Source organism: Engystomops pustulosus, chromosome 1 (genome assembly GCF_040894005.1).
Source record: "Engystomops pustulosus chromosome 1, aEngPut4.maternal, whole genome shotgun sequence".
Classification (NCBI taxonomy): Eukaryota; Metazoa; Chordata; class Amphibia; order Anura; family Leptodactylidae; genus Engystomops; species Engystomops pustulosus.
Window position 1 is genome coordinate 141821768 of NC_092411.1, and position 22568 is coordinate 141844335.

At 41.0% G+C, this 22568-nt stretch overlaps 1 protein-coding gene across 3 annotated transcripts in view; it reads left to right on the forward strand.

The window, feature by feature from the left end:
• Positions 1-18010, forward strand: part of FBXO10 (F-box protein 10) — an 83890-nt gene extending 65880 nt beyond the window's left edge. For all 3 annotated transcript variants that reach the window (XM_072154929.1, XM_072154931.1, XM_072154930.1), the window contains 5 exons: positions 5790-5942; positions 10294-10569; positions 13381-13691; positions 13973-14154; positions 14790-18010. In XM_072154929.1, coding sequence (XP_072011030.1) covers positions 5790-5942; positions 10294-10569; positions 13381-13691; positions 13973-14154; positions 14790-14967 — 1100 coding nt within the window. In that variant the 3' untranslated portion in view covers positions 14968-18010. The remainder of the gene's footprint in view (positions 1-5789; positions 5943-10293; positions 10570-13380; positions 13692-13972; positions 14155-14789) is intronic.
• Positions 18011-22568: the final 4558 nt, after the last annotated feature.

The window sequence follows — 22568 nt, forward strand, 5'->3', positions numbered from 1 at the left end:
AGCAGGGGAGGGGTAGGAGTGGTATCACCAACCTACTTCGCCCTGGTTTGGAGAGCTGGTAATAATTCTAATAACGAACTTGCACAAGCCAGGGCGGACCATTCAGATCCCACCCCTGCATGTGTAGGGAAATGTGTAAAATTATAGAAATCAGTTTGTATGTAATGGCTGTAGTCCGTGCCTCAATTTTTGGGAGTGTACCATCTTTTGATCACTTTTTATTGAATTTTTTAATATTTTTCAAAATTCAAAAAAGTGCCCTTTTTTTTACTTTGGGCACTGTTTAAACACAGTGAAAAACCGTTATTATATTTTGATCAGGCATTTTCGGATGCGCGATACCTAATGTGCCTATGATGTGTACTGTTTATTCATATTTGTTCTAGGGAAAGGGGACTACAGTATGGCAGTACATGGGGATTTTCCACCGCATTCATTAAAATGTGCAAATCGCACATTGTAATGAACCAGTTAAAATGAGACCGCCTCGGGTCTTTGGAAGACCCGAGGCTGTCATGGCGACCCGTGATTGGTGCTAGCATATTGCAGCAAAGACTCACAGTTTGAGCCCTCTCCATGTACTTGCACCTGACGTTTTTAAACAGACTGAAATAACACCACATCACCCTAAGACACTGATGGCGAACCTTTTAGAGACCAAGTGCTCCATTTACAACCAAACCCACTTATTTAAATGCAAAGTGCCAACATGGCAGCTTTTAATTGTATCTGTGTCTTAAGGACACCAATACAGTTGAACAAAATAGGACAAATTCTGATTATCATTGTGACATTTTCACTAAACAGGAAGAATTGCGGGGCCCAGAGCAGGAGCTCCAATAATAATGCAGCCCTGTATGCACCTCCTTGCTCCTCCTGCAGCTAAGGGTGTGTAGCTTTAAAATAGCACTGATCAGAGCACATCCTGGTTGGACAGAGACTGCAGGAGGAGGTTTTGAGACCTGGCAAACTCTGTGCCGGGGTGATAGTCTCGGTGCCCACAGTGAGTGCTCCGAGTGCCACCTCTGGCACCCGTGCCATAGGTTCGCCTCCACTGCCCTAAGACATTGACCCACACCAAAGTGAAAGTGGACGACCGTTTAAGTCCTTGAAGGGGTTGTCTTATAGTAACTAATAATTTCCAATTCACAGGTTAGGTGATAGGTGTCTGAATGGAGGTCCCACTGGTGTGACTATATTTGAGTTCAGCAAAGTTTATGGGACTGGCAAAAAAAGTGGAAAGAAGTTGGCTATACTGAATGGATGTATGGCAGTCACTAGGAACATGGGATTGTCTCGGATGCCAAAGTTCCCAAAGCCTTTTTCCTATCTGATCCTATGTACTAATTTTGAGGATAGATTGATGTTGGATGATCATATATTTTCCATATATGATGGATACTTTCATAGATCGTTTATGCTTTACTTATCCATGTTAAAAGATGAAAGTAAAAACTATTAACTTGTTCCAGACAGCTCTGTTAATTACATCTATTTGTAGTTCGGCGTTCATAACGTGGAGTAACGTAACAATATGCATTGTGCAGATAACTGAGAGAACTCATTCCAAAATACACTGCTTCTTGCTTTATTCTTAGCTTCGATAGAATAACTTTCCCCAATATCTATATTCTTATTAACAGCAGCTTTGAGCTGGTGACAATGTACAAGTTCAGCAGCTAACTGGATTTCATGGGAAATTTGATCCTCCATCTTAGGATAATTGCTTTTCTAAATGAGATGCCAATTCCTGTACTCAGGGCGAAGCTCCCATTACATCTGTAAGAATTCTTCACGTCTGAGTAGCCGCAGCACAGGAATTTATCCTAAGCCCTCGAATGACATGTGTGATGTCTAAGTCTCTTGTTAGCAAGGCTTTATTGTTGTAGACAGATTCATGCAAGCACTTCTGATCTAGCAGCCTTGACTGCATTCTCCAAAAACAAGCTATACTTAAAATGGAGCAAATTACTGGGACAGCGAGCACATATTGTCTCTAGAGAAGACGGCACCAACAGCACAGGCACAACTAGCAACTCATAACAAGGAGAGACAGCCCTGGTGGCTTGATACCTGCTTCCCATTCCATAGATTGCTACAGATTTACTTTAGCAGTAAGTAGGTCAGTGACATATTCAGCTGGATACTTTTCTCAAAGCCCTCTGGAACTTTCTTCTCTTCTGAATATATTCATAAAGGACAGATGGAAGAAAATTGTAGTTTTCACAAAAATAAAAAAAATGTTTCCTGCACAAACTCATTACACAATTTTTCTCAGGTTCATAGAAATTTGGAACATTAGTTCCATTAGAAGGAAATCTACCATGAAAACATTTTAACATTATTCTACTGAACCCAAAGCGCTATTGGGGCAGTTCCCAGAGCCCCTCCAAGCTGCAGATCAGGCTGTTACACTGTTTCACCCTCCCCTATTCTCCTGCTCCTGGTTTACCCATGCTTGATTTTGATAGTAGATGTGCATTAAGTGATATATACTATGTGCTATGGAGATACACAAAAGCTAACATTTTCTAACTGAACAAAACTAATCCTTTTAGTATTAGGCCAATCGTGGCAGCAGCAATTAAAAGGCCCAATATCACAAAACTTTAGCAGGGTACAATACCCCAAAAGGGTCATGTAAATAGTATGTTTCTGTAAAAACATAAAACCACAACTTTTGTATTTTTTGAGTGCTGTAACTGTATGTTATTTGATAAGGTAAGGTGTCGTTTTCATTACCCATTGTATGTTGCCGAGACCCTAAAAGGGGCATGTCTTATGGCAAAAAGTCAGTGTGCAGAAAAATTAAATTGGTTCACCAAATTGTGGGGCTGTAAACTAGACCAACTAATAGGTGTTGTAAAGTACTCAACAGTCTTAAACAACACAAGATCAGAAACGGGGATAAATTTGGCACAGCAGAAGATTGTCTAGTTCTACCATATACACTGGTCTAATGTGCAACGCTTTGATAAATTGTGATGGTTATTTATGACGTAGCCAATGGATAGATTATAAATAGTGTTTTGTGAAGAATATAAGTGCAGTTGCTGGTTAGGTCAGGAAATAACGCCTTGTTTACCTTTTTTCTGAAGACCAAGACATCAGGTCCTAGCAGGGAAGCTGAAAGCAAAACATTTCCAAGATACACAGCCCTACTTCACCGGAAGTCCCCTAGAAATAACTTCATGAAGGAGTTATGGTGCCTTCTATGTATATATATATCTACTGTAGTTCAGGAGCCTAACGAGAGGGACGAATGCCCACCAAGGGTCTCAGTCTGTCCTAGGGCCCTTAGGGAGATACTCAGAAATACTATTAGAAGCTTGGTGTCCAAACAAGCTGCGAACTGCTGTTATGGAGTTCTGACCTAGGTGTGAAAAGGTCCAGAGATTCAACCCAGAGGTAAGGGTTGCCCCACGGGAAGGCAAGGCGTGTTCAACAAATGAGCTTAAATCTTTGGAGACATGTGGGTCTTTTGTTTTGGGGGAGAGTTTACATGAACCATTGCACTGTAACTATTTCCCCCATTTCACAGTGGTTCAGCCCTACACAATAGCCATGGCTCTGGCTTGTGGTGTAATGAATCATGCAGATGAAAAGGTCTGGAAAGTAGCTTGTTACAAGCAATGGTCATACATGGATAACAGACCACATGCTAGCATCATAGGCTATGTATAACTACTTTGCACAAAGTACACAAAACTTTACGGTGTAAACAAAGATGGTATCAAAATAGAGAAAACACCTCTGAAACAGAACTTGGAAACCGTCTTTGTTTTTTTTTTGTTAGTATTTCACTTTGCTTTGAGGAGGATTTTTCACTTCTCATTGTCTATTGTAAGGTTAGTACATGATATTGACAAACCATATTGGCTGTCCATATATAGATATAGAAGGATATAGAGAGGGAGAGAGATATAGAGAGAGGGAAAGGGATTTAGAGAGGGATATTTACATATATATATATACATATATATACACACACTCACCGGCCACTTTATTAGGTAAACCTGTCCAACTGTTCGTTAACACTTAATTGCTAATCAGCCAATCACATGGCGGCAACTCAGTGCATTAAGGCATGTAGACATGGTCAAGACAATCTCCTGCAGTTCAAACCGAGCATCAGTATGGGGAAGAAAGGTGATTTGAGTGCCTTTAAACGTGGCATGATTGTTGGTGCCAGAAGGGCTGGTCTGAGTATTTCAGAAACTGCTGGGATTTTCACGCACAACCATCTCTAGGGTTTACAGAGAATGGTCCGAAAAAGAAAAAACATCCAGTGAGCGGCAGTTCTGTGGGCGGAAATGCCTTGTTGATGCCAGAGGTCAGAGGAGAATGGGCAGACTGGTTCGAGCTGATAGAAAGGCAACAGTGACTCAAATCGCCACCCGTTACAACCAAGGTAGGCAGAAGAGCATCTCTGAATGCACAGTACGTCGAACTTTGAGGCAGATGGGCTACAGCAGCAGAAGACCACACCGGGTGCCACTCCTTTCAGCTAAGAATAGGAAACTGAGGCTACAATTTGCACAAGCTCATCGAAATTGGACAGTAGAAGATTGGAAAAACGTTGCCTGATCTGATGAGTCTCGATTTCTGCTGCGACATTCGGATGGAAGGGTCAGAATTTGGCGTCAACAACATGAAAGCATGGATCCATCCTGCCTTGTATCAACGGTTCAGGCTGGTGGTGGTGTCATGGTGTGGGGAATATTTTCTTGGCACTCTTTGGGCCCCTTGGTACCAATTGAGCATCGTTGCAACGCCACATCCTACCTGAGTATTGTTGCTGACCATGTCCATCCCTTTAAGACCACAATGTACCCAACATCTGATGGCTACTTTCAGCAGGATAATGCGCCATGTCATAAAGCTGGAATCATCTCAGACTGGTTTCTTGAACATGACAATGAGTTCACTGTACTCAAATGGCCTCCACAGTCACCAGATCTCAATCCAATAGAGCAGTGATGGCTAACCTATGGCACTGGTGCCAGAGGTGGCACTCGGAGCCTTTTCTGTGGGCACTCAGGCCATCACCAGAGATGACTCCAGGTATTTTCCTGCAGTCCCAGACAGACCAGGACTTGCTGTGCACAGAGCTATTTTAAAGTGACAGCTCTACCTGGGACTATTTTCTGCTTTATTGGTGTCCTCAGGGGCTGGTATCAATGAAAACTGTGACAGAGAAGGGAGTATAAATCACAAATTAAATTTCTGTGTTGGCACTTTGCGATAAATAAGTGGGTCTTTGTTGAAGTTTGGGCACTCGGTCTCTAAAAGGTTCGCCATCACTGCAATAGAGCATCTTTGGGATGTGGTGGAACGGGAGATTCGCATCATGGATGTGCAGCCGACAAATCTGCGGCAACTGTGTGATGCTATCATGTCAATATGGACCAAAATCTCTGAGGAATGCTTCCAGCACCTTGTTGAATCTATGCCACGAAGAATTGAGGTAGTTCTGAAGGCAAAAGGGGGTCCAACCCGTTACTAGCATGGTGTACCTAATAAAGTGGCCGGTAAGTATAATATACATTCTTTGATGCAAGAAAAAAAAATCATATATATGAGTTTATCTCATCTACAGGTAAAATGGTAGAACAAGTGCAAAAATAGTATATAACAACATTATGAGTGAAAGGGGAAAAAACTAAATGCATAAAAAGAAATACAATAAATATTTCCTTAGTGTCTTTGGAGGATATATATACATAAAAATATGGGTGTTTTTTATGGATATTGTATGAATTGTTTTTTAATTAATTTGTCTTTGACAGAAAATGTCATCCGTGAAAACCAGTGGGGTGGAGTTGACATTCGAAGAGGTGGTGACCCAGTTCTCAGAAGTAACTTGATATGCTTTGGCTATTCTGATGGAGTGGTTGTGGGAGAACGAGGCAAAGGCCTTATAGAAGGAAACACTGTTTATGGTAAAGATATATCATGTTGTTCTAGATGCTGTAATGTACATCATATATGGTGTACTGGTTGCTAAAATGTGTTAAAATCATGTTAATATCTTATCCATTCTATTATTTAATGCAATAGGATGCATAGGACTTAATTTTGTATCCTTTTTATGATCTTCCTATTTCTATACCACTTTCTGACACCTTAAGGGTGCTGCCACACATCACTTTCTTGGACCGTTTTAAAGAATGCGTTTACAGTCCGTTTAAAAACGCATGAATTTTTGAATGTTTACCATGCGTTTGCCTGATTTGAACCTGTTTATCTTCATTTATAGAAGCATAGGCAGTTGTGAAACTGATTAAAACCAGCCAATAGATGGTAAGCTTACAAAAACACGTTACGTTATGGACGTTTTCAGCATGCGTTTTCAGTCCATTTAAAGAACGCAACGTGTGACAGCACCCTAAGGACTTATGAAGAAGGCTCCCATCATCCTCACTCCTTCCTAATATGTTCTGAAATTTCGGCTGAAATATGTCTTACAAGACAAAGACAAACAGAAGTGTGTACTTGTCATTGTACTCTGGACTAGTGCAAAGTTTGTTAGAAGACAAGGCACACTTTAAACACAACAAGAACATGATTTTATATTTAGTCACATATTCTAGATTTCAAACCATCATTGCAGGCAAATATATAGACTTGCAGTCAAGCAGACTAGATGCACACGGAATATTGCCAATAGGCATATTATACATGTTTCATCTTACTACTTCTTCTTTAAGCCTTAGTCTCTGTAGCACTTCCAGTACATAAAATCAATCTATAGAAAATCAATAACCGTCTCGGACACTGTATTGTTTGCTAGGGATAGACTAAACCATAGATATGTCACCTAGCATGGCTTTGGTGTCAGCTATTTGGGGAAAACCTGCTTTTTATGTTGATTAGTTCACAATTCACTGCTTGTTGATAGGTTTACATTCCCTGGAGACCTAATATATACTAAAATTATCATGTAATAATCATTGAAACATAGAAAACTGGCTCCTATAAAAAAGCAGGATTCAACCCTTTACAGCATGGTTATATTTCACACTGCAGGTGTTCTCCGCAGCCAGTTCCATTGTGTTGTGCCTTGTCACACTGAGCAAGTCTGCTAGTAGCAGAGAACATTGCTTGCTGCTATATGATGGTCATATTATATTTCCTGTACAATCAGAACAGAATTCTCGCTTTCATCTAGCGGAGAGGTAGTAGTTTAGACACCACCGCCTTTCCAGACCTCCTATTACCAGAATATGAGTACCCTTTAAAGCATGTCATTTAGTAAGAGGGAGGTAAAGTGAACGGGCAGGGGAGTATGTTTACAGTAGATAAAACAATAGCTACAAACAGAAAAGGGGTGCTTGAAGCAAAGGGCTAAAAATTGCTATCTTGGTGATCTAGTTTATTCTAGGCGAATTATCGCTGTAACATAGCCACGAATTTCACCGTACTGTAACATCTCTGAGGTTGAAAGGGTGAGGAAAATGTATTGTATTCTCTATTATAATTATACATATACATTCATCAGCCGTATCACTCACCTGACTACCACTGGGCTTTTGTAGACCCCCTGTGCCAAAACTGCACAGACATGAACCAATAAGATTGCGACAAAACCATACAACAAACTGCAAACTGTAAGGGTGATCACAAGAAATGTTGTAATGCGACTCTAATTACAAAAGTGTGGAGGCTAAATGTTAATAAAATAATAATAAAATAGAATGCAATGATTTGCAAATCTCCATAGACCTATAAATTATTCATAATAAGCTCAGGTTGGGCGGATGGCGGGCAAGGGTACAAACACCAGGCCCGCCACGTTTACTATAGTCTCCGCCAGAGTTCAGGTGAAGAGTAGACTCAGCCAATTCCGATGGTCTACAGGTCAGAACTGTTGGAGTTTGCACCAATATTCACTAAGAGGCCAGGCGGGGGGGGGGGGGGGGGGGGAATTAAAGACTGTTCTAAACACCAGTCTTAATAATTTCCTCGGATTTTCTGGACTGTAGCAGATGTCCTAAAACCAGATAATGAACATTTAGCAAAAACATTGCAAACTACACTATGTGCAGTTTACCTGTAGTGTACAGTGTGTGAGAGATTAATGAATTGTGGTGCACGGTCTTCATGAATCTGGCACCCCTGCACTGCTCTGGAAGTGTGCACCATTTTTTTTTAATGCACTTTGTTCATGCTGCAGGATTGTGGTGCAGGCAGAATTGTGGAGCATGGTCTGACTAAGCACTAACACTGTTCTTTAGGTGCATATTTTTTGAACAGGCGCAACACAAAACTGGCGCAGACACTTTATAAATACATGTTTCAAGCAGTTTGCATGTTCTTTCTAGTGCCAAGTCAGACAAAAACTTGTGCAAACACTTTAATAAATGTGACCCAAGCCTTAGGTACACCATGACTAAGGCTTGAGAGCAAGCTGAAACGCGTAGGTGGATTACCTACATGCAGTGGCGTAACTAGGAGAGTCGGGGCCCCATAGCAGATTTCTACATGGGGCCCTCCTCCCCCTTAAAAAATATTCATACATACATAAACGTTTATACAATCACACACATTTATACTCTTAAATACACACACATAACATTCTACACTCACTTTTATATACTTGTACACACATACATAGGTATACACTCATATGCACAAGTTTATGTACTCATATATACATTTATACACTAATACATGCATTTTTTACAAATTCATACTGTATATACATACAGCAAATATGCATCAAAGTTGCATACAAACTGTTTATATACATATATCATATTCTTTTACATACAGTATACACCCACTGTGTATACACTTACATACAGTATAAAAACACGCTACACACATACTGAATCTACCCTGTTTCCCCTAAAATAAGACATCCCCCGAAAATAAGACCTTGTACAATTTTGTTCAGGCTTAGAAATATAAGACCTCCCCTGAAAATAAGACCTAGCAGCAGATGCTGCAGTAGGTTGTGACTTGGGAAAGAATTCATGGAATAAAATCACTGACTGATAAATGCAAATTCTTGTTAATGGAAAAACAAGACATCCCCTGAAATTAAGCATTTACATACATACAGTATATACTGTACAGCATATACATACATACAGTATATACTGTACAGCATATACACACATACAGTATATACTGTACAGCATATACACACATACAGTATATACTGTACAGCATATACACACATACAGTATATACTGTACAGCATATACAGACGTGCATACAGTATATACTGTACAGCATATACAGACGTGCATACAGTATATACTGTACAGCATATACACACGTGCATACAGTATATACTGTACAGCATATACACACGTACAGCATACATACATACATATATAGGGACTTACACGTCTTGCAGACTGTCTGCTTCTTTGGGAGGGTAGGTGGCCTACGTGCCCGGGAACACATAGAAGTAGTAGGCCAGCCACGTGGATGCGGTAAGCCTGCTGGATGACAGCGGATGGGGGGGGCGTCGTTTTCGGCTGCGTGACCGCGTGCAGACTCAGGCGGCCGTGGATGAACTAGGCCGGGCGGCCATGGTTGGAGTAGGCCGTCTGTGGACGGAGTGGGACGGCCGGGCAGACGGAGTAGGCGGACCGCGGACTGAGTGGGATGGCCGGGCAGACGGAGTAGGTGGGCCGCAGACGGACTGGGCCGGCCGAGTGCTGAGTAGGACGGCCGCAGAAGGACTAGACCGGCTGAGTGGGGGCGGACGGAGTGAACCAGGTGGGCGGACCCAGACAGAGGGACGGCACAGGGGCCCGTATTTCAGTCCCATCGCCCCAGTATGCATTTGTAAATTTTGTCTCTGTTGTTCATCCGGGCCCCTGTGCCGCCCGGGCCCCGTAGCAACCGCTACGGCTGCTATGGCTGTTGTTACGCCACTGCCTACATGTCACTTTTCCTGCACTTTTTTTTAATGTAAGAAGAATAAAGTTTTGAAGTTTTATGGGATGTGCCACGTATACTCTTTTTTTACTTGGAGTACTTTTGGACAAACAAGCCAGCAACACGTGGGCACTCCAAATATAAGGGTATGTGAGGCATTTTTTCCTATTTTTCTCTACGTTTGCAATAAAGCAGCATTGTGCTTGAAAGGATTTTTATCCTCAGATTATTGCAGAGAAAATAGATGTTACATACAGTGCTACTTGGACTGTACTTGTCTATATTTTAGGAAGCCCTACCAGGGTCTAGCTCCTGTATCAGTGGGGTACTGGTACTGTGGTACTGGTCCATACATCATGGAAGTTTGTTTATGTGTTTGTATCTCACTCTTTCTAGGTAATAAAGGCTGTGGAGTATGGATCATGTCATCAAGCCTTCCCCACATCACTAGCAACCAGATTGGTCACAATAGCATCTATGGCGTAGCTGTGTTCTGTCGGAAAGATGATGCCAGTGACTATCTTGCTAACCAGGCGGGAAATGAAAATTTTAATGACGACGGAGAAGCAGCCAGCTGGGAAAACGACTTAGATAGTGAGGATGATCGTTTCTCGTCTCGGAGGCCAATAAATGTGGCACTTATTGAGTCCAATAATATAAACCACAATGGAGGTAATTGAATGTGTTTTTATATTGCATGGTGCAATGGTGAATCATACAGTCTTATGCCTCTTATGTTATGGAGTGTAACTCGTGAGTATTTTACACAAGTTTAGAATTGCCATTCATTTTGTATAAAGCCTCCTTCAGAGGAGAATATTGTTATATGTCTCTAACGAGAAGAATGAACACTGATACAAGTAATAGGGGGCACAAACACTATGTAACTCCACTAGATTAAATAAATAGTTCCCAAAATAAAAAAAAAATATTTTATATATTTATATATATATATTTATATATATATATATATTTATATATATTTATATATATATATTTATATATATATATTTATATATATATATATATATATAGCATAAAATAGCACTTTATTAGATCAATCAAAACAAATCCATTTTAAAAAGAAACAAATATACATAGTAAATAGATCACCGGTGTTTCTGGGCTTTTTTGGTGTATAAAACTTTCAGAAAAGTCGCATAGAGGTTTTTTGCAACTTTTCATTGCTCAAAAGCTGCATAGGACTATTCCTGTCACTTCCCTTTATTGGCGCAAACATAGAACTACAGTGCAACGCTGTGCCGAGCCAGATTCATAACTTGCATGGACACTCCAGTCTCCCTCTGGTGCATGTGCTGGGACTTTTGAAGCATTTTGCACCCCAGACACAAGTAGAGCATAAGAACATTTACTAAAGAGCCAAAGCCAATTTAATGAATCTGACAGACAGCGAAGCTCCAAAGACACACAGAAAACTGTCCCCAGGAGCCTGTCTAATGATAAATCTCCCACGGTGTATCAATGCTCTCTCTCTCTCTCTCCTGTCTGCCATTTTCTGGTTGCAGTGAGGTAAGGAGGGAGAGGACTGTGTATTTGTTTATATACAGTGTCTGGAAAGCTGAGGGTGTTCAGGGAGAGATATTTACTACATTAGTTAGGGAGAGGCAGGGAGTGTACAGGGAGACATTGTTACTACATTAGTTAGGGCTCCTGGCAGCTCATGAGTGGTAGGAGCCATGAGGAGAATCAGCTGAGAGCAGGGAGAGAAGAGGGGGTGTCTCATGTGTACAATCTCACTCTGCTAGTCACTTCCCGTCCACACTGGGCTGAATACAAAGGCCATCTGAGAAGTCACTGTTAGTAGGGAAATAGCTGAACCACGGACGTGAAAAACAATGCCAGTTTGAAAGCGCGCTAAGCATGAGAGATTAGGGCCAATGATTCTAATTGAAATGGAGTCACAACAAATACAACATGAAATTCAGGGTTTGGAGAGTTATAATGATATCCCATAAGATGATGATATGATTGTCTAAGATTGAATAAATGTTGCTTTTGGTTCATAAATTGCAAAATATGGAGACTATTGAGTCACAAGAAATGCTTGATAGGTTGGTTTTGTTGTTTGTGATGACTACAGTGTGTTAATAATTTAGGTTTTGTTGTTTAACAATAAATATGAATTCTTGTTCATGGAAAAATAAAACACCCCCTGAAAATAATGTACATTTTTTAGAATAAAAAATTAATACAAGACACTGTATTATTTTCAGGGAAACAGGGTACAGTATATACTCGAGTACAAACCGACCCGAGTATAAGCCGAGACCCCTAATTTTAACACAGAAAACTGGGAAAACCTATTCACTCAAGTATAAGCCGAGGGTGGGAAATGCATTGGTCACAGCCTCCCAGTATATAGCCAGCAAGCCCCCTGTAGTAAAGAAAAAAAAAAACAAAAAAACACTGTACTCACCTTTCCGACGTCCACCGTAGGTTCTCTTCTGCTTCCAATGCCGCCTTGAGTCCTTCGGATGCTCTTCGGGTTCTTCCACTCCTCTTCGGGTCTTCCAGCTCGGCCGGCACCCAAAATGATGTAAGCCGTTTGCCAACGTCATTGTTTGTGAGCCGCCGGCATCGCAAGGGGACCCGAAGAGGAGCGGAACTTCATGAAGAGGAGTTGAAGAATCTGAAGTGGACCCAAAGGACCCGCAAAGGTGAGTACAGTGTTAATTTTTTATAGACTCGATTATAAGCTGAGTTAGGGGTTTTCAGCACAAATTTTATGCTGAAAAACTCTGCTTATACTTGAGCATATATGGTACTTATCCTCTATTCTGCAAATAAAAGAAGGGTGACCCATTTAAAAGGAACATTTACTGGTCCTGGTTGAGAAATATATATTTTTTCCTGGCTTGTACACCATAATACACTCAGTTCCTGGTGCACAACCAGAAATTACGCCTTTTTATCCTTCTAAACTTTCTCCAAACAAAGTAGAAGGGGTGTGACAAAGATAGGAGTGGGTCTGGGGGGGACACACCCTGGCCCAACACATTTTCTATAGCTGGTGCAGGCTGTAGCAGAATTTTACTCTAGACAGAAGCTGGTGTAAATTGCGCTGGGGAAGGGAATATCATGGCTGGCGCACAATTGCTTAGTCCTAATAAATCTCCTGCAAAGGGTCTTATGAAAATTAAAACGGACAGTACTCAGATTGCATCTGAGTGAAATCCATATAAAACGGATGGTTGCTAGGATACACGATTAAGAGACGGGACATTTTCCAAATGTACTGGAACAGCAAATTATACAGGTATGAAAAAGATGTTCCAGAATAGTTTCATGTGATAAAGGAACTGATCATGTTAAGTGGACAGTGATTTTCCTTATTTTATTTGACTAAAGTTTAATTTAACTACATTTATAGAAGTCAGTGTTTCACTTGTGAAGTCCATGTAGTTATAGATTATTTCTCCTTGGGATTGCCTGAATTTCATCTGTGTTTCCATCTGGTTGCAGCTGCTGGGCTGTACATTAAAAGCAGTGAAGCACTGAACATCATAGCCAATGCAGTACATGCCAACCATGACAGTGGAGTGGCTATATTTCAGAGCACTCAACTAGTGCGCATTGGAAATAACAGCATCTCCTGCAATAGACTGAGCGGTGTCCATGTGGAAACAGGCTGCAGAGTGGAGCTTAGGGGAAATGGCATTTACGACAACAGAAGTCATGGCATTATATCCAAGGGAGATGGGACCATCATTGAAAATGATATTATAGGAAATCGTGGATGTGGGCTACAGCTCATACAGACGGCTGACATGAAGGTACAGCTTGGATCAGTCATTACATTTATTAATTTTTGTGTGCACCATAAAGGTTTGTTGGCCATTCTCCATTCATGTCTATGGGAACAACAAGCCTTTACGCTTTGCTATCTCTAGCATTTCCATAGAAACTAGAGAGTGGCAGCTCATGCAGACTCCATGCATCCAGATATGTGTCATTTATTTATGACATATACCATGGATATGTCATAAATACATTACATGAGAATACCCCTTTAAGGCTTAAACAGGAGGGGTTAATAGTTTGCTTTTGTACTTAGGTGACCAGGAACAGGATTCAGTCTCTTCATGACTATGGCATTGCTCTTCTGGATCAAACAAAAAGCCTTGTGCAGGAAAACATCATATTTCAAGGAAAATCAGGACAAAACATCCTGCAACAGTTGTCGAACAATGAAGACTGCATAGTGCAGCATAACAAACTGCTCACTTACAAGAAAAAGTAGGTTTTTCCGTGTGTGATGTTCTAATGTATTGTTTGTTCGTCTGATCCCACGGAATGCACAGGACAGGAGTCCCAGACTGTTGAACTACAGCTAATGCAGTATCCGTGCTGCTGATCCTATGCAATGTCTGCATCCTTGGGATCCGGCCAACACACAGGTTTGTTTTCACAGGCTGGAGGCAGCCTTACTGTATCATTTATTTTAGATACAATTGTTAACCAAAAAGACTATTATGCCCTTCTACCAAAACATAAAAAGGAGCAGCATTGTGGTTTGGTGGAGATCCCAGAGGTCAATATTTAACTGACCATATCCTAGTAATGGGAATATCCCAACGATCTTTATTTGTATTCACATTGAGGGGAATATATCAACTGCTGGTGCATTCTAAGGCATAGAATTGTACTACAAACTGGTTATAACTAATGCACCAGCAAAGGGCAACTTCTTCCTGGGCCAGCCCACAGCGCCCCCCCTCCACTTGGTGAGGAGATGGGGTAAGTGGAGGAAAGTAGTTAATGCAATGTTATCAATTCTTGTACGCCTATACTAACCATGAGAAATCCAACCCCCATTTCATTCACTGTATTTTAAGGCAGTAGTGATTGTGTCAATAACTTTATTCTTTTAGGTCCGATGTTACATGGAAATTGGAGAATCCTCCTGCGAGACCATATATTGAAGGCTGTACAAGAGGCGTCTCTAGCACTCAGAGTAGCCAAAGGGTTGCTACTGTCACAACCAGGATTGCAGCAAGAGTGGAAGGGCGCTGTCACAATAATGGAAGCATCTTCTGTACAATCCTTTGACCACTGAAGAGATAGTAACCATTATCTACTCTTGCCAGTTAGTGGAGATACAGACATTCTACTAATTGGTCCTACCAATGACTGTTGGTATCAGAGACTTTAATAACATCCTTTATCTGCTGGACAACAACAAATACAGACACAACATTACGTAACGAACATAAATCCTACATAACTTTGTGTGGGCAGGGGTCCATTACTATGATAATCCTAAATATATCTAGTGGTGTAAGTGATTATGTGCATCCTCACTGACAGGCACAGAGGCTACTTCATCTGCTGGATTTTTATTTATTGGCAATTGTAGAATCTCTGTTAGTGATTTTTATGGGAAATAATATTGATCCTACATGTGCCATACAGCATTCTTTTACATTTTATTTTATAAAGAAAATTAATGTATTTTAGTCCTGCTTATTTCAATTTGTTTTGAAACACATGAACATCTTCATGAGAGTAGTCATTTGATAGAATATAACCTTACACACTTATACCATATTGACAACACACACACCACCAGCAAATGCAATGATATATTTAAGCCATTACAATTTTAAGGTAAAAGGATAAATATATTGGAAAGAACAAACCCTGCATAGTAGAAAAGAGGCTGTAACCACAATGCTAGATGAGATGAGGTTGGGGATGACTACAGGTTTTGTATAGTATCCTGTGGCACATTTACAACATGATTGTCTGTCTGTCCCTGTGTGCAGTGGCCCCACCATGATAGGCTACACATATTGTTTGGGATGACTCCCCAGGTTACACCAGCCGTTGTTACATTGCATAAATCTACATTTTGGCGCTCAATAGAATTCCTTCATATTTACTGTCTTAGGATCCCAAACTGGATGTGTACCTAAAGACAGTGTGATTAAGTAGCCTCACATAGGTTTTTTGGGGGGGCATGAGAAGAAGTAACATTTTGCCTTTTTCAGGAAAAGCACAACTTTAAGCTTTGACAGAACTGCCTGATTTTTTTCTACCTGGTTGAGTTATTTTTGTTATTTATTTTTAGTTGAAGTCACAAACCACTCAAGTACCTCTCATCTTCATACATACAGGGGCACCTACATTATGGGAAATGCACCTGATTTTAGTGCAATATGTGCCACAAATACTGGCTTAACTTACAACAGGTTTAAAATGTCTTTGACACTTTTCAACGTCCTTACAAAGGAGAGGACACATGAAGAATTGAAAGCACATTGTAGATACACACCAAAAACATTCAATGGTAAATTTTTGTTTAAATGGCACATTCCAACTTCTCCATACATGCTTGTGCAGGGAATGCAGCAAGCCATTGATATTCTCAGACAACAGAATCTCACTCCGTTTCTCACTTTAGCAAATTTTTGGGTCTTCGGTAAAAATAAAAATCATCTCCAGGACCTACTTCTTTCTAAAATGAACTAAATTAAATCACCCTTCCTCTGCCTGATGGAATCTCACTGCAGCAAAGGTAGTTTCAATACGCAGTGGGAGAAGGGAAATACTCCTGCACAGCCTGTAAAGCTACAACATGGAGGGGCTCTCAATACTTATTAGCATAATTTTAAAAGTTAGTTTTAAAGGAAAGGAGACCATGGATCTATGATTAAGTGCCTGTGGTTTATCATGCTTGATTTCAATGGTAGATTTCAATGAAGCACTAGCAAAGTTAAAAACTACCCTTCTATATTATTAAGTACCACAAGAGTTCTATATCTCCACCCTACATTGCAAGTCTATTGTACCCAACTCACTGGTCAGGAATTCTCTGAATCATCACAATTTATTTTCAGACTCTACTAGCCATTAGATACGCAGGATGTAGATGAAAAAGGTTGTGTGTAACGCAGAATCGCTGCGATATAACTGAAGTGGTTATGCTCATGTACAGGATTGCGGTGTAGGTTTGCTGCTCTCTAAAGGAATGCTTCTGGCACCATCAAATGTTGAAGTAGCCAGTAACTATTGAGTTGGAGCATGCACACGTTAAAGGAGACATTACATACTTCATTATTATGCCTACAAATGCACAACATTCTTACACTTACCCTTACAAATGGTTGTCTGGGAAAGCAAAGGACTTGTGCTTGCCTCTCTTCCCACATCCTTAAGGTAAGCGGAAGGGGTTGTGTGCAATGCCACACTGGGTCAGAGCAGACAAGGTAAAGATTTCATTTATACACAGCTTCTTACTACTGGACAAACCTGAGAATGTCCAGGTCAGTTTTTTGCAGTTCTGCTATGTGCTTATTGAATGGAAATATCTCTGGAAAAGCTTTACATATCAGAACAATTTTTACTTTGTTTATTTTTACCACACTAACTTGATAGGATAGTTTTATTAAGGTTTTTAATTAGTTTTTCATATTTTATTTTAATAACCTTTTTTTTACATTTTTGCTGTAAAACTGAATAAACTATTAACGTTATATGTTATAAATATACAGCGTTCTCCCATCCCCCTTCCCAGGTTCAGCTACAGGTGCAGAGGGTGCATGTACTTTTTCAAATTGTAAGCCAAGTCTTTCCTGCAGCTACTTCTATATTCTACCTACAGGCTGAAGGGGGGAACATTACAAACGCCTATATCTGCATGACAGCCAAAACAAAATTCTCATATCATATTAATCCACTGTTTAAAATTATCTCCAGGTTTGTGAAGTATCCAAACACAATCCTGATATTTGGCCTCTGTCATGACATTTATATACCGGTATCAGAAAACATGATGTATATAGCTGTATGGCAGTTGTGAAGGGGTTAAAGGGTCTACCACATGTTTCATACAGGTTTACCTTAGTCCTAGTTAAATATAGTAACATACAATAAGTAACAAGATTTATAGTTGGATAGTAAATATAAAGAAGGGTCTTGTACAATCTAGATGAAGTTTTGTAGGCACATTGCACCTGTGTGCTGATCATATTGCATCATAGGTCTCTCTGACATATATGTTATATGTGATTCACAGCATTTGCTTACCTGCTTTTTAATAGGTTTGTGAAAACTGTATATAAGAAAATAAAATAAAGCTATATTTTATGCATTCAGTTGTATGAATTCTGTATTCACTTTTAGACGTTCAGTTACTTTCCCAAACTACATAATTAAAGAAAAAAAACAGGATTATTAACACTTGTATTATCAATATTACTAGTGTTGCGTCCATCGATACCTTATATCCTAAAAGAAGTCTTTAGAGATGGAGGATCAACAGCTTTTATTTTGTTTGTTTCTGGTCTGCCAACAAGGATTTTCCCCCAGAAATCTTACAATTAAAAAAAAAAACAAAAAAAACAAATCGATTGAAATTCTGAAGTGAAATTCTTAGCGTTTCATACTCCTGTTGCTAACAGCTTCACTCCACACGACCACAAGCATGCAATTCCCAGTGGTCCAGCAAATCAGATCTATGTAAAACTGGGGATACACAGGGTAGATTCACTGCAGAATTTCTACAGCAGAGATCCCATAGGGAACCTAGCTGTGGCAAAAAGCAGTTGAAAATTGCTGTTTTCTGATGTCTTTCATCTGAGGCTCCTCTTCACTTTGTCTCACAGCACGGTTTATAATCTATCCACTAAGCTCTGACTGAAGATGGGTTATGCCTTATACCAGTCTTATGCTGGAACGTACTTAAAGAACTTAAGATAGAATGCCTGGATACACTCCATAGGGGGGAAATTGTTGTCCCCAGTCTTAAAAACTCTTCCCCCACAGACTTGCAATGTGCCTCATACAATACCCACCACAGTTGCTACACGTTAGGCCTGTGCACTGAACTTTCCGCCTGCCCACCCTCCCACAGCACTTGTGTCCCGGCAGCCCGCCCACCGCAATTTCCAACCGCCCGCCAAACTTACCGGCCCACCCATCGAACTTACCGAACCACCCGCCTGATGACACACACAGCAGCCACGCAGGCACTCTTTCATGTATTGTGAGGCAGCATCCCCGAGAGCTTACAGGCACACCTATATTAGACATGCAGCAGCTCTCCTGAAAGTGGGACTATCGTGGGTCCGGCCCAATATTTAATTTAACTCCGTTCCGAGTAAGGTTTTTCAAATCTGTATACTTCATGTTTTCTACCCTGTCTATCCTTCCCTCTTTCTTCCCTGTACCTACTTGTCCACCAAGGGCAGCAACTTGTACGGGGAATAGCGTTTAGAGCCACCTATTCAACCTTGCCCACTAGGTTCATGATGGCGTCTCTGTCAAATACTTCATGGAATATGAAGGGCATCAATTGACCCAACAAAAGAATCCAGCTCTTTCTCCAATTGTGACCCATGAAGATGGAGTTTATACTGCTTCAGGAAACACACTTTACAGACAATTCAATCCCTAAATTACCCCCACGACGTATAATCAGTGGTTTCATAGTGGTAGCCCCTCCTCCTTGTCCAAGGACAAGACGGTAAGGGTACATAAAGATATGCCTTTAACTATGAAAGATGTAAATAGAGATACAAAGAGGAGAACTTATGTATATGTTTGTCTCCCTATATGCACCTAAACAAGGACAATTCTCATGGTTATGTGGTATTTTGGAAACAGTGAAGGGGATATTAATCCTGGGAGGGGATCTGAACATCACATTGAACCCCTTAGCAGACTCTTCCACTGGTTACTCAGACCTAAAGGAAAAGGCAAAGGAAAGCCAAGACGGTGTTGGCAGATCTCTTCTTGATTGACTCCTGGCGACTACACCATCCTGGTGACAAAGTATTTACATTCAAATATATTCCCTATAATACCCAATCACAGCAATACTATATAATTATCCAGTCAGAAAGCACTTGAAACAGAGGTTGTTGGACGAAATTGGTTCTCTTACTATTTCAGATCACTCCCCGACTTCCATTTCCTTTGCCACCCCCTAACCTACGGATGCGAGAATGGACATGGCATCTCAATGATAAGCTATTGGGAGATGCAGCCTTATTGGAGGAACTGAAGACTTACAAAGCCCATTCATTTGCTGATAATGCCTGTTCAGGTCTAGACCCTTAGATTTTGGGAGGGCAAAAAAGTATTAGCCAGGGGATATCTTATGAAAATGGGAGCAAGAAAAAGAGGACTAAGAAAATAGAAACGGTGCTAGGCAAAAATTTCCGCTTGAGAGAAGGCAAAAAAAGAGAGCAGACACTTTCAGTGGAAGCTGAACTATCCAAAGCTAGGGAGCCGCTGAAAATTGAACATTGGGGCTGCAAAAATTTATCTTAGAGCATAGCATAGATTCTATGCACATGGAGACAAGTGTAGCAGAACAATGACGAAATTTTGGTGACTGCCCTTAAGACATCCGCTGGAAACAGGGTTGAGGACACTTGACGATATAGCGAAGGTTTACCAGGAATATTATGCAGGGCATTATGACTTGTGTAAAGATGATGGATCTCAAAATAGACAGAATGCGAGAAATTGCCGAAGGTGGGTGCAGAGGAAGTGGAGATTCAATGTGGCAAGTGCCCAGAGCTATGCACTTTGCCCAAAAATCCAGCTTCTCCTTCTTGACACAGAGAAGGCTTTTGAAAAGGTCGATTGGTGCTTTACGAGAGCGGTGTTGCGGAAATACGGGTTCAACCATGGTTTTGTCAACACCGTCTTCTCTCTTTATATGGATCCTTCCACTCAGATTTGAGTGAATTGGGGGGTTATCCCAGTACTTTCATATATTAAGGCACGCGGCAGGGGTGCCCTCTCTCCGCTTTTATATTCATATTGTATCTAAAAGTGCTTAATAAATGCATTTGTCAAGGTTATCGTATTCATGGTATGAAGGGGGCTCCAGCTTTCATTGAGCTGCATTTGCCGACGAGCTCATATGTCTGGTCTCTAACCCTAAGGCTATATTCACACTGCCGTTGCCCGCCCGTACCGTAGCGGGCAACGGCAGTGTACGGGGAGAGGAGGAGGAGGTGAGCGCAGCTCACCCCCGCCCCTCTCCATAGCAACCTATGGCGCACGGCCATAGGTCCTATCTTTTTCCCGGGTACGGAACGGTACGGTGCCGCACGTGTGCTGCACCGTACCGCTCCCGTAGGGTGCCGTGCGCCCATAGGAGTGTATGGGGGACGTATATCAGCCGTTTATACGTCGGCCGTATATACGTCCTCCATACGTTCGTGTGAATGTAGCCTAAAGGGACATTTCCACTTTCGTGTGAACACTTTGAGGGAGAAAGTGAGATGTTCACCTTGAAGTTAGCGACATGAGTTCAATGGAGAAAGATCTTAAATCTTCATTTCTTCAGCAATCAAGTATCTGGGAGTTAAGTTGTCAGTGATCCTAATGCACTATACAGGCTAAATTTCCCTCCACTGACTATTGTATGACAGATGCTAGAGACTAATGACTTACTGAACATATCCTGGAAAGGTAGAAAAAAAACCAAAACTTTGCTGCTTACCAATGGAGGGAAAACATCCTAGGATTAGCACATTAATTGTAAGAAACAGAAGGGAGGTTTGGGGTTACTGGACGCAAGAGTCTATTATTGGGCGATTATGGTGGCAAGAGGGGAGATTTCCTCACAACCCCCAGGCAAATCACACATGGATCAAATGGAGATCCCCATTGGATCATATTGATTAGGTTTTGAGACTTGTTGTGTAGGCTTGGCGAAAAGTTAATAAAAAAAGTTAGCAGATTCCACACCATCCCCACACCAGATTCGCTTCACCATCAATGTTGGCAAATCGTCCACCATTTATTGAATCCAAAACATGGTCCAATGTCCCTGGTTGGGGGCGGGGGACTTTGAGTGAACTTGTCAAATCCACAGACAGTCCCACGGATGAGGAACTAGAAAGAAGGATACAGGGTAGGGCATACTTACCTTTCGTAAAGATGCATTTACGTTCAACATGCCAAACATATCTGAAAAAAAATGTTGTCAACGGAGCAAGCCTAACCCTATAGAATTAACAACTGCGGTAGGTGCCCCTAAAGCAACCAAGGTCTCATACATTCATGATTAACTATTGAATACCAGATCACCTCCCCCTCTATACATTGCAGCATGGGAGAAAGAGTTGGGTCTCACTTTAACAGATAAACAAAAACTTGGGTTTTAAAGAACTTATATGGCCTCTCCCAGTGTGTGAGGCTTTTAAAAGAATCATTACAAGTTATTGACTCGATGGTACAAGACGGTAGAGTCTTTGCTCCACTGGAGCCTACACCCAAAGGGAGTCTGTTGGAGATGTGGGGCCCTATAGCCACGTGTGATGGTCCTGTTCTTTAATTTCCAGCTGGGCATCCCATGCACAAACAATATGAAAAGGTATGGAAACCTTGGCTCACTTATGCTTCTGCCCCAACCCATGTCTAAGCAGCTAGGCAAAAGGGCCCTGGGCAATTGGAGACAAAGTCTACGCTACCCTATTTAATTGTTTAACAATCTCCATCGTTCATAACAAGGTTGGTAGCTGCACACTGGGATAGTTGTGGCCATTAAAAGAGTCGAGTTAACACACTAAGTAAAAGCCCCTCTTTCCCTTTTATTCCCCTCTGTGCTCTTTGTTTTTCCCCTTGGACTTTCCCTTGCCCTCTTCATTACCTCAAAGTTAGAAAAACTAAATTGATTAAAAAAAAAA